The 16058-nt window shown below is 41.3% G+C and overlaps 1 protein-coding gene across 6 annotated transcripts in view; it reads right to left on the bottom strand.

The window, feature by feature from the left end:
• Positions 1–16058, bottom strand: part of CLNK (cytokine dependent hematopoietic cell linker) — a 153912-nt gene that overhangs the window by 4604 nt on the left and 133250 nt on the right. For all 6 annotated transcript variants that reach the window (XM_070506223.1, XM_070506226.1, XM_070506225.1 and 3 more), the window contains 3 exons: positions 11952–12085; positions 10855–10932; positions 6276–6431 (listed from right to left, as the gene is read on the bottom strand). In XM_070506223.1, the coding sequence (XP_070362324.1) occupies positions 6276–6431; positions 10855–10932; positions 11952–12085 (368 nt within the window). The remainder of the gene's footprint in view (positions 1–6275; positions 6432–10854; positions 10933–11951; positions 12086–16058) is intronic.

The raw sequence follows: 16058 nt of genomic DNA, 5'->3' as shown, positions 1-16058 counted from the left end.
CTGAAACACAGAAAAGAAAGTTAATGAAAATTTAGATATCTATCTTTTGTGTCTGTAGGTTAAAAAGTGTAGCCTAAGATGCTTTGTTTTACTTAGAGAAGAAGTTAACTTATTTAAATTCTTTGGAGGCCCGCCCGGTGGCTGACTGGTTAAGTTCCCACGCTCCACTTTGGTGGCCCAGGGTTTTGCCAGTTCAAATCCTGGGTGTGGACCTAGCACAACTCATCAAGCCATGCTGAGGTGGCATCCCACACAGCAGAACTAGAAGGACCTACAACCAGAATATACAACTATGTACTGGGGGGCTTTGGGGAGAAGAAAAAAGAAAAAAGATTGCAACAGATGTTAGCTCAGGTGCCAATCTTTAAAAACAAATAGAATAAAATAAAATTTTTTGGATTATAAAGATGTGTCAGAAAGTGATTTTTTAAAAAAAATGGATGTGGCAAACAAACTCTAGAAGGATGAGTGATAAGAATGATAAGATAGGGGCTGGCCAGTGGCACAGCGGTTAAGTGCACAGTTCTGCTTCGGCAGCCTGGGGTTCACCAGTTCAGATCCTGGGTGCAGACATGGCACCGTTTGGCAAGCCATGCTGTGGTAGGCATCCCACATATAAAGTAGAGGAAGATGGGCATGGATGTTAGCTCAGGGCCACTCTTCCTCAGCAAAAAGAGGAGGACTGGCAGCAGATGTTAGCTCAGGGCTAATCTTCCTCAAAAAAAAAAAAAAAAACCTCTAAGGTAACATGGGAGAACATAGGGACTTGGGGAGACCAAAAGTGAACCCTCTGGCAGCTCTCTAAGCTTCCCACCGGTGGAATGTTCACCAGAACCGGGTCAGGCTGGTCCAGGTGCACTCTGTTGGACCACATGTTCCTATGGTAAGCAGTTCAGCTGAGTTAATTACATAGCAGTCAACCTGGAGCATCTGTGGCCCTCCCTTACCTTGACACCAACTGTGACAACCCAAAATGTGGACGTCAAGGCCTGACCCTCACTCAGTAAATTGGTGGGAAAGGCCTGCAGTGAACTCTCCCTCCTGTAAACCCCTCTTGTTGTAACGAATTCCGGCATAAGCAGAAAGAACGGTGACGACCACAGGGCTGCGGGTCATTCTTAGCCAATTTAAGCTTCCTTCCCTGGGCTTCTTGTGAAATAAGGAGGTGACAGCAGACCATTACACTTTTATGTTTCTAGAGATGTACGGATAAAGTGCTCTGGCGATTTAATGGAAAGTGAGATTATTTCAAGTTTAGGAGAATCAGCAAATGCTTTGTCAAAGATAATAGCCCTGAAATGGGCTATACATTCTGGGTGATTCTAGGTAAGTGGACAAGGAGGGCTTAATGATATTGAAAGCAGAGGAAGAAGGTGCACAAAGACAGCTGTTGAGAACACGTGGGCATAGACGGTCATTCTGATTGGCTGAGCTTGGATGAGTTCTTGAAAGTGGATATAGGGAGATAAATAGGAAGAGCTTGCACAACCTGACTTCTACGCCTTGAGAGAATGTTGATCCTCCTCAGGAACCCTGGGAAGTGAGCGGGGCGGGTAGGATGACCTTCCCTGAAGGGCTAAGGAAACCGTAGCTCAGAGACACGGACTGGGCTGACTTGCTCAGAGGTCACGTGGCTGGAGGACCAGGACCAGGAATGGAGGCTGGTTTTTCTGGATTCGAGTCTGTTTTTTCCTATATGCAACTTTGCCTACGGCTTTTGACCCCGGTGCTCCAACAGACCAGGGTAGAGATGACACAGCCTGGAGGAAGGGAGTCCCGGTGGGGGGAGGGGGGACTCTGATTCTGCTTTTGTGTTGAATGCTCCCGCCTCTGCCCAGTGCGGCTTAGCACAGAAGGATTCACAGGCCTTAGGGACACCCAGCAGGGAAGGAGACTGTCAAGGTCCCTGTCCTCACGGAGATTACCTTCTGGTGGGGGCAGGCAGAAAATAATTTCTTATACAAATACATAATTTCGTGTAGGGATAATGTGCTGTGAAGGTAATCACCTTTGGGCTCGAGAACCTCACCAGGCCACCCGGGGGCTTCCCTTGGAGGCTGCCTATGGCTTCTCGGAGGGAACTAATTTTTCCTCAGGGGAGCGCTCAGTTGAAACGCTAGAAAACTGCACCTGCCATGGCCTGGCCTCCTTCCTGCCACCTGTGAAGCAAGTAAGCATCACATGGGGGAAAAATCTTGGAGAAAGAGACATGGAGTCATGGGTCTCCTGACACGGACCAGTCTTGGGTCTGCTCCCTTCCTGTCTTTCCTGGTGACTGAGTCAACAAACCTCCCCCCTTCCCACCTGAACTCATTTGAGTTGGCTTTTGCTTTTCTCACTGAAAGCGTCCTCAGTAAATCTGTAGGCCACTTGCCCCCTGAGCCTTTGACTGGGTCTGTGGCAGAGTTTTCAATGAGATAAGCGATCTGTCCGCCCCTAACAGGTATACAATGACTATTGGTTGCTACCTGATGCTATGGTAAGGTGGCTTCCCTGTTGTCACTGGGAAAGTAATATTTCTGCTACTGAAGTCATAAGTTAAGGGCCTGTGGAGATCAAGTGCCTGAGTTCCAAGCACTAACTGTGCGACCTTCGGCAAGTTTTTTACACTCTCTGTCTCAGCGATGGTAATATTAGGACCCACCTCTGAGGGCCATTGTGAGGATTAGTTGAGTTGATGCATATACAGCATTTAGAAGAGAGTTCAGTACACAGTGAGTGCTCAATAAATGTCAGTCATTATTAGGACCTTTTTCCTTCTAGGTTTGCCAAGAATATGATGAAAGAGCAATGAGGTCACCAGAGAAGTTTATAGACTATCATTGTAAGCTTTTAGGAAGAAAGGAAATTTTTATACGTCATTTTCAGTTATAAACTAAGGACAGAGTTTTCTTGCTCTTTCTTCCTACTTGACACAACAAAAAGTGATTTATGGAAAAAACTTTTCATGCAGAACTCTTCCACAAAATTGGTTAACCCACATTACCCAAAGGAAATCATCTTTCCTGGTGTTAATCTTCAGAGGAAAAATGCTTGCTTCACATTCTTATTCCTGTTTTCTTCAGGATGGTCCCAAAATAATGAATTCAATGTTAATTGTTTTGGTAATCTACAAGGGTGACATTTTGTATAAAATTGTAATTTTAGCAAGTCATAGGAAGCAAGCGAAACAGGAACAATAAATCATACTGTCATTTCTTATTATTGACTTCTAGCAATAGGCTCACAACCCATATATTACCCTAAAGAGCCTTGTAAAAAAGATTATAATTAAGCTCTTATTTTTGTATTAAACGATTTTTTTTCAGGAGGACAGAAAATGTCATCCTAATGTTAGATTTTAAAATTTGTTTAAACCTTTTTGTTAGCCCTATATACCAATTGTGGGCAATGTTTCACTGCCAGAAAGGTAAATAACTCTGTTTGGGTATGCTCATAGGGGTGAAAGAAGAAAAGAGAGAAAAAGACAGAGGGAGGAGAGAGAAGCAGACAGAAGTGAGAAATAAACCCATGGGTTCATTGTCTCTGTCTCCTACTCCTTAAAGTTTAATTTTTCAAGTAAACATCCATCATAATTTTCAGCAGCTTATCACAAACATTTGTAGGACCAGGGAAGGTCTGATGGTTGAAATTGCTCCCCTCTACGAGCTGTCACAGAGATGTTGACAAACGTGATGTCTAAACCTCGGGTGCAGCGTTGAGGCGTGCTGCAGGTGGAGCGCTGAGGAAATTTGTGGCAGGTGCCTCTGGCTGGCCAGGGCTGGTACTCTACGGTCTTCTTAAAGTAGGCACTGGAATCCCTAAGGGGTCCTCAGCGATGATAATTAGAGCCACTCACCTGGAAGCTGAGAGTCTAATCTCTGGGCTGTCTGTCATAGATGACCATTTACCTGCCGAGGCAGTCAGTGAACCTGTGATGATCTGATTAAATGCTATTAGGATGTTATCACAGAGACACTGCTTCCTCTTTTCTTAGCAGACCAGAGTATGGCATGGTTGGGGAAAAAAAGCTGTAACCTCTTTAGGTCTCAGTTTCCTCACTGGTAAAAGGAGTTTAATAAGGCGTCCTTCCCTGAGTTTTTGCGAGGACAAATGTGAGAGCAAATTAAACAGCATCTCACAGAAGGCCCCGCACATGTTAGGCCACATGATTTCCATTTTCTGTAGTCTCTAAGGAAAAGGAATCCTTAATCCCAAGAACTTGAAAGTTGTATAAACCTTTTTTTTTTAAATGAGAAATTCTATAAGTCGGAAGCAGATATAGTACGATAAAGGGAAATTGAGCTGGAAAGTCCATTAACAAGAGGTATCTGGTTGAGGGGAACTATATCCTAGTTATTATGATTCAGTCATAATAATGAAAATAGAATAACTAACATTTACTGTGGACTCGATTCTCCCAGGCAGGGTTCTCACTGTTTTCCATTCATTAACTCACTAATCCTCATTACACAAGCAAAAATGGGCTGCTCTCTCTTGAGTTTGGCCGTAACACTTTCTTAATGTGGCTCTATTTAGCAGATTTAGATATTAATCTAGATATCCACTCATGCTCTCCTTTATGCCCAAACTTTTTCAGGCTGTAGCAAAGGCCGGTGGACTGACCCCTCGGGAACCCAGCCAGTGCAGAGCACACCTCTCCAGCCACGTGTGATTCTGAGAAAAGGGCTCTGGATCAGGCCCTGGGTTTAAGCTGGAATCTTCACACAGCTGCTGATAGGATTTTCACATACGTGCCTTCCTGGAGCATTTTGGCAGCCCTGGCAATATGCCTTATTTTGATATCTATTGAAGAACAATAGATATTTGTGTGAAGATTCTAGTTTCATACCATATTAGTTTTCTTGGGCCTCTGTAGCAAAGTACCACAGAAGGGGTGAAGGGAGCTTAAACAACAGAAATTTATTCTCTCACAGTTCTTGAGGCAGGAAGTACGAGATCATGGTGTCGGCAGGGTTGGTTTCTTCTAGAAGAGCCCTCTCCTCTTGGCTGGTAGATGGCTGTCTTTTTGCTGTGACTTCACGTCTGTGTGTGTCTGTGTCCTAATCTCTTTTTATAAGGACACCAGTCCTTAGGGGCCACTTACTGACCTCATTTTAGCTTAATTGACTCTTAAAGACCCTCTCTCCAAAAACAGTCCCATTCTGAGGTCCTCGGGGTTAGGGCTTCAACATACGAATTTGGTGGGGGATACAATTCGGCCCATAATGTATACCAACAGATAAAATTGAGGTCTGGAGACGCTAAATGAGAATCATTGAGTTATAGAAGTCTAGACTTGAAAAGAACATTTACATTTACATTTGAAGAAACTAAAGCCCAGAGAAGTTAAGTGACTGGCCTGAGCTCACATCCTTGGTAAATAAATGGTGAGTCGGAACTTGAACCTTACTCTTCCCTTCCCTTCTCTTCCCTTCTCTTTCCTTCCTTCCTTCCTTTCTTCCTTTCTCCATCCCTCTCTTCCACTCTCCCTCCCTCCCTTCCTTCCTTCCTCTCTTCTTTCCTTCCTAGAAGAGTTGAAAGAGCAGCCTCTCCCTGCCCTCTCACTCCCTGTGTGTCTCTAGCCATTTACTTCATTTTCTGAGCCTCAGTTTCCCTATATCTAAGATAAGAACAATCGCTATGTCAAAGAGTTGTTGAGGATTAAAATGAGATAGTGCAGACAGACCAGGCCTAGCACAACACATGCAGTGAAAATCAATCTCCTTTTTCTCTGCTTTATTCATACAGTTATTAATGAATGCTTTAACTGATGCATTCCTTTACCCAGCTGCCTATCAGCAGATCTGTACTGAAGGCGGGCATGCTCAGCATAGCACTGAATGCTGTGATTGAGCTCACATTCAACTTGGGGACACCAACCTACCGATTCCTCACGCTCACAGAGGCTGTCAGAAATGCCTGCAGTGCGAGTTAAGCGCTGGGGCAGGGAAGGAATGCGGCATTAAAGTGGGGTTCGGTGGAGGCCTCCTGGGAGGCTGAATTTAGATGCGTCTTGCAGAATGAGTTTTCTCTAGTGGGCAAAGCAGGACAGAGGGTGCATGGAATGGTCAGGATAGACCGCTGGCCCGGCGAGCTGAAGTGTGAGATGTGTGCGGGGATGCTTGTGGACAGGCCTGGCAGGACTAGATGACATTCTCCACCTCCAGGGCGGCGCTCTTTTCTCCTGTCCTGCAGTTACGGGGATGTGGAGATGACTGGGCTAGCATCCCCCAAACTTTCCCCTCACTTGTTGTCTTTGGCCTGGAAAAGGGAAACCGTGAAGTTATGCCCACCTCCTCTCCTCTGAGTCCTGTCCCCAGCGCAAACTGCCGATTCCTCTCCAGGAAGCGGATTTTCACATTGTAGACTTTGTTCCCATAAAACACCGCCAAGACGTAGGGCTCTGCCCTGGATTTCGTGGAACAGTCTCGGACCAAGAAAGTACCATCCTGAAGCAAAAGGAAGGAGGATTATCTTCTCAGGAATGCCAGCGTCCCACCCTCACAATGTTGGCAACAGCGATGCGTGCCTGTGTGAGATTCCCAAATGGCTCTAATTTTTGGCAAACCAGTTCTTTATTCAATTTAATTCAGTAAGTATTTAAGGAGTGTCAGTATGTATGAGGATTCTTGTTATGTTCTGAGAAGTCTACCAATCAGATCATGACACCCCATCTTCCAAGTCTTTCAACATCCTCTACTCAGCATCATGCCTACAACATTTGCATGACGTTCATGGGTAAATGCAGCAACCTGTCTTGTGGTTTTCTCTCTCATCGCTCCTGCAGTCTCTGGCCTCTGCATCCTGCCTCCAGTCAAGCCACCATTTCCCAAAGGTGCCATCTTGTTTTTGGGCTCCCAGCTTTCACACACGCCACCCCCTCTGCCTGGAGTAACTCCCTCCCCCTTGCTGGGTGTGCTTCCCTTCATCTGCCAATGTTGACATATATCCTGTTCTGCCTGATGCTCAGGTATTATTCCAGGAAAAGTGAGAGCCATCACAGGCTTTGAGCAGGAGAGGCTTTTAGCATATAAATTGGGTCTTTGTGTGGGGAGATGTCAATATAGGACTACGGTCCCCAAAAAAGATGCGGGGCTTCACAGTCATTGATATTAAAATGAGTGGAGCGACTCTGAGGGAGGAGAAAATTTGGCCTGGGTTGAGGTAGAGGCAAGTGCAGGGCAAGGAAGAGGAGACAGAAAAGGAATTTAAGCAGACGTCTGAGAGACAGAAGGAAACCCAGAAGCTTCAGTGTGACAGACGCCAAGGGAGGAGAGGGAGGCTGTCCAAAAGAAGCTCAACAATGTGAAGTGGTCTGAATAGGCAAACTGCATGGAAGCAGAAACAACAGGGAACAGCAACCAAACACACACATAGATACAGAGAACAGACAGGTGGTTCCCCGGGGAAGTGGGGGAGGGCCAAAGGGGTAAAGGAGCACGGGTACTGTGATGGATGGCAACTAGACTTTTGGTGGTGAACATGACGTAGTCTATACAGAAGGTGAAATATACTGGTGTACACCTGAAATTTACACAATGTTTCCTCAATAAAAAATACATAAAAAATTTTAAAAAAGAAATAATCAGGCACACCCTGGGGAATAGCTCAGGATGAAGGTCTGGTCGTAAAAGGCTAAGAAATGGAGCAGTCCTCCTGAACATAAACACACCTACAAGCGTTAGTTTTGTGCTGACATCATCTCATTTATGATGAAAAATACTGAAAAATCTGTCACTGTGCTTGCATGGATTATTGTATAGATGGTTATAAATGATCCCCAAAGAATAGATAGTAAGACCTGTAAAGAATAGACCTAAGTAGAAGTGTGCAGCACTTCCTATCTATTCATTATAAAGATGGATATATATAATAATTCATATTTATAACAGTTATATAGAGACTATATTTAATACCTATATTTTAATATATAATTATATTCTATATTATTATATAATACATGTTATAACTAACATAGATATTATAGATAATAATGGTTATAATACTATATAATAATGTTATAAATACATTAAAGCTATAAATAATACTATAAAACTATGGAGACGTTATGATGATTGAGGCTTATTGAGAATTGCCCTCAGGATGCCAAGCACTTTACACACATTATTTCGTTTGATATTTACATAAAATTTGAGGAGGTGTTTTATCCCCATTTTGCAGGTAAGGGAATTAGGATCTAAGAGCTTAAGTGAATCCCCCGAAGCGTCACAGCTACTCAATGGAATACCTAAAAGTCAAGCCCAAATTCTTGCTCTTTAAATATGCCAGCCCCCAAATACATAAAATGGGATAGAGAGATTTTCTGGAATTTGTTCTGCCTAAAATATTCAGCTGCAATTGAAGCCTTAAGACTCAAGCACAGAACATTGCCAAAGATAGAGAGGGAGATGAGGCCAAGATACGTGACCAATTTTGGGATTTATCATCTTAAACTCTGCGATGAGTTTGTCACAATGAATCTGGGCAATCCTGTGATTTAAATTAAATTATCCTTCATAAATGGGAAACACATTTTGGTGAAGCTAACTGAGACAAACAGAATAGGAAAATATGAAGTCATTCAACTGAGACTCTGTTTTCTCAATGTTTTTTTCTGGAGGAGGCAGAAACAGGCACACAGAAGGGGTCGGGGGAGGGAGCATTGACTGAGCGCCCAAACGTTGCTGGAAGGACATTACGTGACCTATACATTGCTCTTCTAGCACCATGCACACATCGGCATCTAGAAGCAGGCCTTCTAAGAGCAGTTTTTAGGTTGAGAAATAGGCTCAGAGGGTATGATGGCCCATTTGGTACTATTAGCCAAGAAGAGGAACGCAGGTTGGAGCTGAGCCTCCACAAGTCCAGCACACTGCTCCACCATTCTACCCAGCAGAGATTAGCATGTGGGATTCCCCAGGGAGAGGGGAAGAAGGGTCCTGGAGGCAGGGCACCACCTAACCACACGTGGGTCCCCATCTAGAATGTAAAGAGCTTTCATGGCTACTAAAGGCAGCCGTGATTTTGTGAAAAGAGCACTGATCTGGAATACAGGTTCTGCCACTTTCTCCACCTTGTGACCCAGAACCTGACTTAGCCTCAGTTTCCTCATCTGGAAAATGAGATCCTTCTATTTCTACCTATACGTTCAAGACACTTGGTTTGCAACTGTGTTAATTTCCTACTGCTGCTATAACAAATTACCATGAATTCAGTGGATTAAAACACAAATGTGTTGAGCCAGCCCTGGTGGTCTAGTGGTTAAGTTTTGGTGCTCTCACTGCCACAGCCCAGGGTCGTTTCTTGGTTGTAGAGCCATACCACCCGTTTGTCAGTTGTGACACTGTGGCAGCAGCTCTCATAGAGAACACAACTAACAACTGGGATACACAACCATGCACTGAAACTTTAAAAAAACAAAAACAAGAAAACCCAAAAAAACCCCACAAATGGATTCTCTTACAGTTCTGGAGGTCGAATTCTGATATGGGTCTTACTGGACTAAAATCACGGTGTCGGCAGGGCTGGGTTCCTTCTGGAGGTTCTAGAGGAAAATCCGTTTCCTTGCCTTTTCCAGCTTCTGACTCATGGCCCCCCATCTCTGACTCTGACATTCCTGCCTCCCTCTTATAAGGACCCTTGTGACTATATTCAACCCACCCAGATAATCCGGGATAATCTCCCCATCTCAAGATTCTTAACTTAATTACACCTGCAAAGTTCCTTTTTCCAGGTAAGGTGACACGGTCACAGGCTCTGGAGATTAGGATGTGGACACCATGTGTGTGGGGTCATTGTTCTGTTTACTATAGCAACTTACATATAATTTATCTCATTTAATTTTATAACATCAATTCTGAGAGCTAGATTTTATTAAAATTTTATTAGATACCTGTCATTACTCATCCATCCACTAATTAACTAACTTACTCGTTTTGTATTTCCTCATTCAACCATGACCATTTAGTGTTTAGTTGAGGATAGGTTTTGATGTTGCATTGACCTCGAGAAACCTTCTGTCACTTCTAAACAATCTAGGATAGTTCTCTGCACATAGAGTAGTTGCTTAATATCTATTCCCTATTTGTGATCATAGTTATAGCAGTCATTTGATCCGATCGCAAATACTCCAGGTCTTCTCTCCTTTTGGTCACATGGTACGTTTGTACTTCCTCACCCCCTTTGAAGTTAGGTCTGGCCAATGAAATGTGAGCAGAAGTGAAGTGTTAAGAGCCAGTGTGTGACTGGTGTCAACACACATTGACATGGAGCCTCCAGCAGTCTGGGTCTCCCTACCCAAGCCTACCTTGGACATGAAGTGCAAGCAAGAAATAAAGTTTTGTTATGCTAAGCAACTGAGATCTTGGGGTTGTTTGTTACTATAGTATAACCTATCATATCCTAACTGTTACAGCATTTATGGTCTCTGCTCCTTTCCTGAAGAAGTGAGGCATAGAGACCCAACTCCACCTTGGGCAGACCATTAGTAAGGAGATGAAACTTGAAGAAAGCAGAAGGAGGGCACCTTCCACGTGACCTCCATTTATAACCCAGCTTTTATATTTGATTTCCAAAATACCAGCTCCTTAGGGTTGATTTTATTATTTTCAATTAACAAATAAAGAAAACCACACTTAAAGATATACAGGGACTTGAGAAAGTTACACAGCAGATAGACGACCCAACCAAGTCTCAAATCTAAAACTCTGTTTGAAATCCCCCTTCCAATTACAACCTCCCAGCATTGAGAAATACAGGGCGATGCAGGAACTATTGCATCAAAGCACACTGCTTGTTGCGTCCCGTGCCTATGGTCAGGAAACCATAGGATGGCTACAGAAGCAATGAGATGGGCTCTACAGAAGGCATTACCTGGTACTCCTTCATTAATGCCTCTTCTACTGCCTGGCGACTGTACTCTCCAATGTACCATTCGTTGTGCTGGACATCCTGCAGTAAAGGTTAAATGATGAATATCTTAGTGTCAAAGGGAAGTACTAATTATTAATTAATTAATTAAAATTTACATTTGTTCCACCAGTGCCAAGTCACAAATTGATTTATTGTAGATATGCAGTACAAAAATTTTATCCCTGGATCTGGAGATAGACACAGAAAAAGTAACTGCAGCTTAGGAATTATGAAATTGGCATGACAGAGTTTGCCTGTCATTGAAAGTAATCAGAAATTTCTCCCCATCGATTGAGAAAGGCCCCCTGGCGCCAAACTCGGAATGGATAATACGCTTTCTATCTATCAATGCTTTCGGCATCTGCGCTGTGAAGCTTATTGAGGTGGGATGTATATTGTTTGTGAAGGCTATGTGGCCCTACTCATCATAAAAATAGCAGGGGAGCGAAACACAGGTAGAGATTGTGAGCATCTTTATGCCACATGCCTGACGTCACTTGCGGTGGAACTGAGATTTGAAACTTTGTCTGTCTTGTTTTTTTCCTGAGCCCAGGAAATAGATGAAGGATTAACAAGAATACATCTATTATCCATTTGCATCCCTCCCTCTGTACGTCTCCTCTAGGGCGGGACCCTAACCTCAGCATGTTGTCTGGCATGTGATAAGTACTCAGTAAAAGGTGTTGGACTGTTCAAATGAAGTGAGTATATGATATGTGGATCTTCTGTCGGAAAAAGAATTGCAGTATGCAAATGCCTGTTAATTCTAAAGATTATTGAACAGCCTAAAATATAAAACACCATTTTTTGGATTAATTAAAAAAAACACACTGAGAATCTGGAAATATGCGAGTTAAAACTCTGGTGAAAGAGCAATATAAAATGTTATATAGCAAAATGCTTTTTAAAATATTAAATATGTAATATATAATAGTATGTAACCAGAAGGGGAAAAAAATTAAAGCCAATTGTGATGATCTTTTAGCCGTTGTTCAATAAAGCTCTATTTAGATGTCAAGTTCATCTAGAAAGAAGTTGCAGAGATGTGTTTGGTTTACCTTTTCATCAGACCTTGCGGGGAATTTTTTTCTCCAGCTTGTGTTTTTATAGTATAGCAAATTTTCCTGAGAGCTGGAGCTGCCTGGAGACTGACGTCTCTGAGGAGAATGGGACTGCATGCTTTCTTTATGATCTGGGAAAAGTAAATGCACATTTGAATATGATCTCCTTACTGTCTCAGGCCACCTCCCTCCAACAAGGAGCTGGAACCCATTACTCCTTCTTGTGTCTGTGGCAACCTTTTGGTCTACACCACACCATCTCCCTCGGGACACAAATCTCCTCTGGATTGTTCTCTTCTTCAGCTTTTGCCCTTTCCTCTGTCTCTAGGGCATCCAAGTAGTCTTTTAAAAATGTAATTCTGACTTTGCCAACCCACCGCGGTAAAAATCCTTCCATGATTTCCTTTACCTCTGGAAGAAAATCCTAACGTTTAACGTCTGTCAATAGTGCCCTGAATAATCTTTCTCTTCTTCTTTCTCCATCCCTCCATTCATCCATCCATCCATCTACCCATCCACCCATCTACCCATCCACTCATCCCTCCATCGCTCCCTCCATCCCCCATTGTCCACTCTAGTCTGGCCATAGTGAACTTTGTTCAGCTTCTTAAACAAGCCAAGCTCGTTCCCAACTCAGGAAACGGCATGTTTTTTTTAAATTGTTAACTTGAAAGAACAACATTTGTTTTAATGGAACACCACTTTTTTAACCTGAAAGAATGACTGACAGACAAACTATGGTTATTCAAACTTGGGCATTTGGCAGATGTTGTATTATAAATAAACAAAGTGAGCCTGTCACCTCATGGAAAATGGCACAGTATTTGTTGCCAATAATAAAATTAAACTTTTCAAGTATGAATTGGAATTTGGAAAAACTTGAATCTGCCACTCTGACATAACAGCATCTCCACAGTGAGAATTTTCTGATGAGATTGGGGGTGTTACTTACAAATGTGATTTTAAAAAATGTTACATCCTGAAATATGTTAACATTGGAAAGACCTGCTCAGCTCCATGAATCATTATTTTTCAAGTGACCAATGCATGATGCTACAAAATCATGCCTGGGTAAAAGATTCTTTAAAAGAGTGAGATAGACCAATAAATTTTAAAGTGACCAAATGCAAAAGAATTCATTGAAAGGGTTTTGATTTCACATGGTTCCTAAGCTTTAAGATACTACCACTTGTCAAGTTTTGATCTGGTATTTTCTCTACATTCTTCAATGAAACTAAGTATCTAATGCATATCATTCCAGTAAATGCTAATAAAATATGAATTTCAGGAAATTAAAACCACAAGGAAGGAGTGAGGTGTTAGGAGGAATACTAAACAAAAATATTTATAAATATGGTAATAATTTAAGGAAAGAATTAATTGTAAAAAAAATCATAAAGCCTTGAGGGCATAAAAACAATATGAAAATAAAGTACTGGACAATAATAACATATAAAATGGAAGAAAGGTGGTTAGTGTGAAGAATTATAAGCTATATAGTCCTAATTCACTGTAAAATGTATAACCAAAGTTATAGTCCTGGTTAGTAGCTTAACAAGAACTTTGAAAAAATGGGATACCTTTGACACAGTACATTTTTGAGGCAAAATGTGAAATAGAACATTAGCAAATATTTACGTGCCATTTATCATAACATTTAGATTATATGTATATTTATTCTGCTTCTCATCATCAAAAAGCCGAATTTCTCTCTAGGTTTAGTAAAAAGAACAAAGGGTACTCCTGAAATATTGAAAGTTCTGTTTTGATGGTTCCAAGGATTGTGGCTTTTAACATTGAGCCTAAGAATGTTTGTTACTGGGAATTATGTGTGTCAAAATGTTTGTTGTAGAAAACTGTCAGATCACTTAAAGTTTAAATTACATTCATCATAGTAAGTTAATTTCACCCACCAATTTATGACCTTAAAAATAGGCAAAAGATGCTGAAGATATCTCTCCTTTTAAAATTTTATTTTATGAGTAGAAGAGCTTAATATTCAAACACAGTGCAGAATTCATGCCATCAAACTAAAAGCATTCTAAGTTTTTTGTATTGCTTGGGAAAAGGATATGAACTGTAGAGTCTTAAAATTCAAGCATGCTTTTATTTAAAATGCTCAAGGTAACCAATAGAAGAATGGAACTGGAATGATGACTTCCAAAGGAGAGAGAGAAAGGGGAGTCATGGAGAGATGAATCCAATATATGGCAGAAAAGAAAAAAAAAAGTCAGTAAAACAGCAGGGCAATAGGAGGCACAAAATAATATAAAAGTGGATCAAAAAATATTAGTAATCACAATAAATATCAAAGGTGTAAACCTGGCATTTAAAAATCAGATGCAGACTGGTTTATGTGCTAATTACACATCTAAAAGGTAATGACACCGAGAGATCACCAGTGAGAGGATGGAACATGGTATACAAGGCTAATCCTAACCAAGAGAAAGCTTAAGGAGCTATCATAATATAGGAAGAATGGTTTTAAAAACTTTATTTTAAATTATAGTGAAGCAACACGTAAGACTTATTATTGAAATAGCCATACTATCTTTTCAACATGGATTGAAACAATAAGAACATGCTTGAGAGAAGAAAATAACCATTATCAGCATTTCCTATCACTTAGTTTGTGTGGCGTACATAATAGTGTTCAGCGATTATGAATTTTTCATCATATTGTGGCAACTGATTTATTACATTTCAACTCTGAGTGCCTTGCTGAATATTTAAAAAGTCCTACTTGAAAAAGAGCATTTAGCCTATTCAGAGAATGAGTTAAATAAAACGAAACAGACAAAAAACCAACTTGGCCACACAATTTTCCCCTGAAGTCCCGATTGGATCTTTGTTTAATGAATGAATGAAACTCTGAGCATGTAATCCACTGCAGTATTTAATTGATTTCATTCTAAAATAATGGCAGCTGATCTTTTGAAAGTTTTCTTTACATGGCATGTTGCATTTGGGTTTTATAACCCCATGAAATAGGACTTTCCCACTTGGAGAATGGAGGGTCACATTAATGAAGAGGTGGACCCAGTAAGTGGAGGAACACTGAGGAGGACACTGTGTAGGTGGCCAATAAAATTTGAGGCAGGGCCCCCTGATAAAAAAGGTAACAGTTGTAAAATCATACTGATATCAATAATTACTAACATTTCTAAATTCTTATGTATATAAAACTCTTAGCACAGTGCCTGACCCATACTTGCCACTCAATAAATGTTACTGCCAATGTTGTTAGTATTATTAGAGAAACACAGCTCTAGAGCTTTCTTTCGTGACTTATAATAAAAGCATTTTATTTTAAGCAGGTATCCATAAATATTTATTAGCAAATTTTAATTTACCCTCACATACAATTTAAAAAATAATTTTTTTTAAAAAAAGAGCTATATATTTTAAAGAATATTTATAAAATGCAGATAAAGAAAATAGTGAGCAAAAACTAAAAACAAAGAAGAAAAGAAATCACCCACAATTCCAAACTTAGCAATGTTACTACTATTTTAGAGTATAACCAAACTTTCTGGATCCTCTTCCAATATATCAAAATAATTTTGTTGGGGCCAGCCCAGTGGCATAGTGGTTAAGTTTGGTTTGCTCTGCTTTGGTGGCCCAGGTCAGCAGGTTTGGATCCCAGGCATGGGCCTACACCACTCATCAAGCCATGCTGTGGCAGAGACCCACACACAAAATACGGGAAGATTGGCATGGAAGTTAGCTCAGGGCCAATCTTCCTCAAGCAAAAAGAGGAATATTGGCAACAGGTGTTAATCAGCAATCAAGATGCTAATATCTACATTGACAGAGAGGTTGATTTCACTGTTCACCATGAAAAGTACTGCCCACACACCTGAGGCCTTCAAATTTAATCCAATCAGCTTTGGAGAGCGCTCTAGACTGAGAGCTCTGTGAGTGCCTGGATTATGTACCTAATTTCCACCAAGCAGAGGGGATGCAGAAATAAATTTTTACCCAATAGAGTGAACATTGCTCAGTAAGTCAATGGAGGAGCTTTGCAGGTGCTTAAGCACTGGCTAGTTGAAGGATGAGGTTGTCCCTATTATCTATTCTTAGACCCAGTCCAATTTTGGGTAC

The sequence above is a fragment of the Equus asinus genome, chromosome 3 (genome assembly GCF_041296235.1).
Source record: "Equus asinus isolate D_3611 breed Donkey chromosome 3, EquAss-T2T_v2, whole genome shotgun sequence".
Taxonomy (NCBI): domain Eukaryota; kingdom Metazoa; phylum Chordata; class Mammalia; order Perissodactyla; family Equidae; genus Equus; species Equus asinus.
This window is presented reverse-complemented; position numbering and strand designations above follow the sequence as displayed.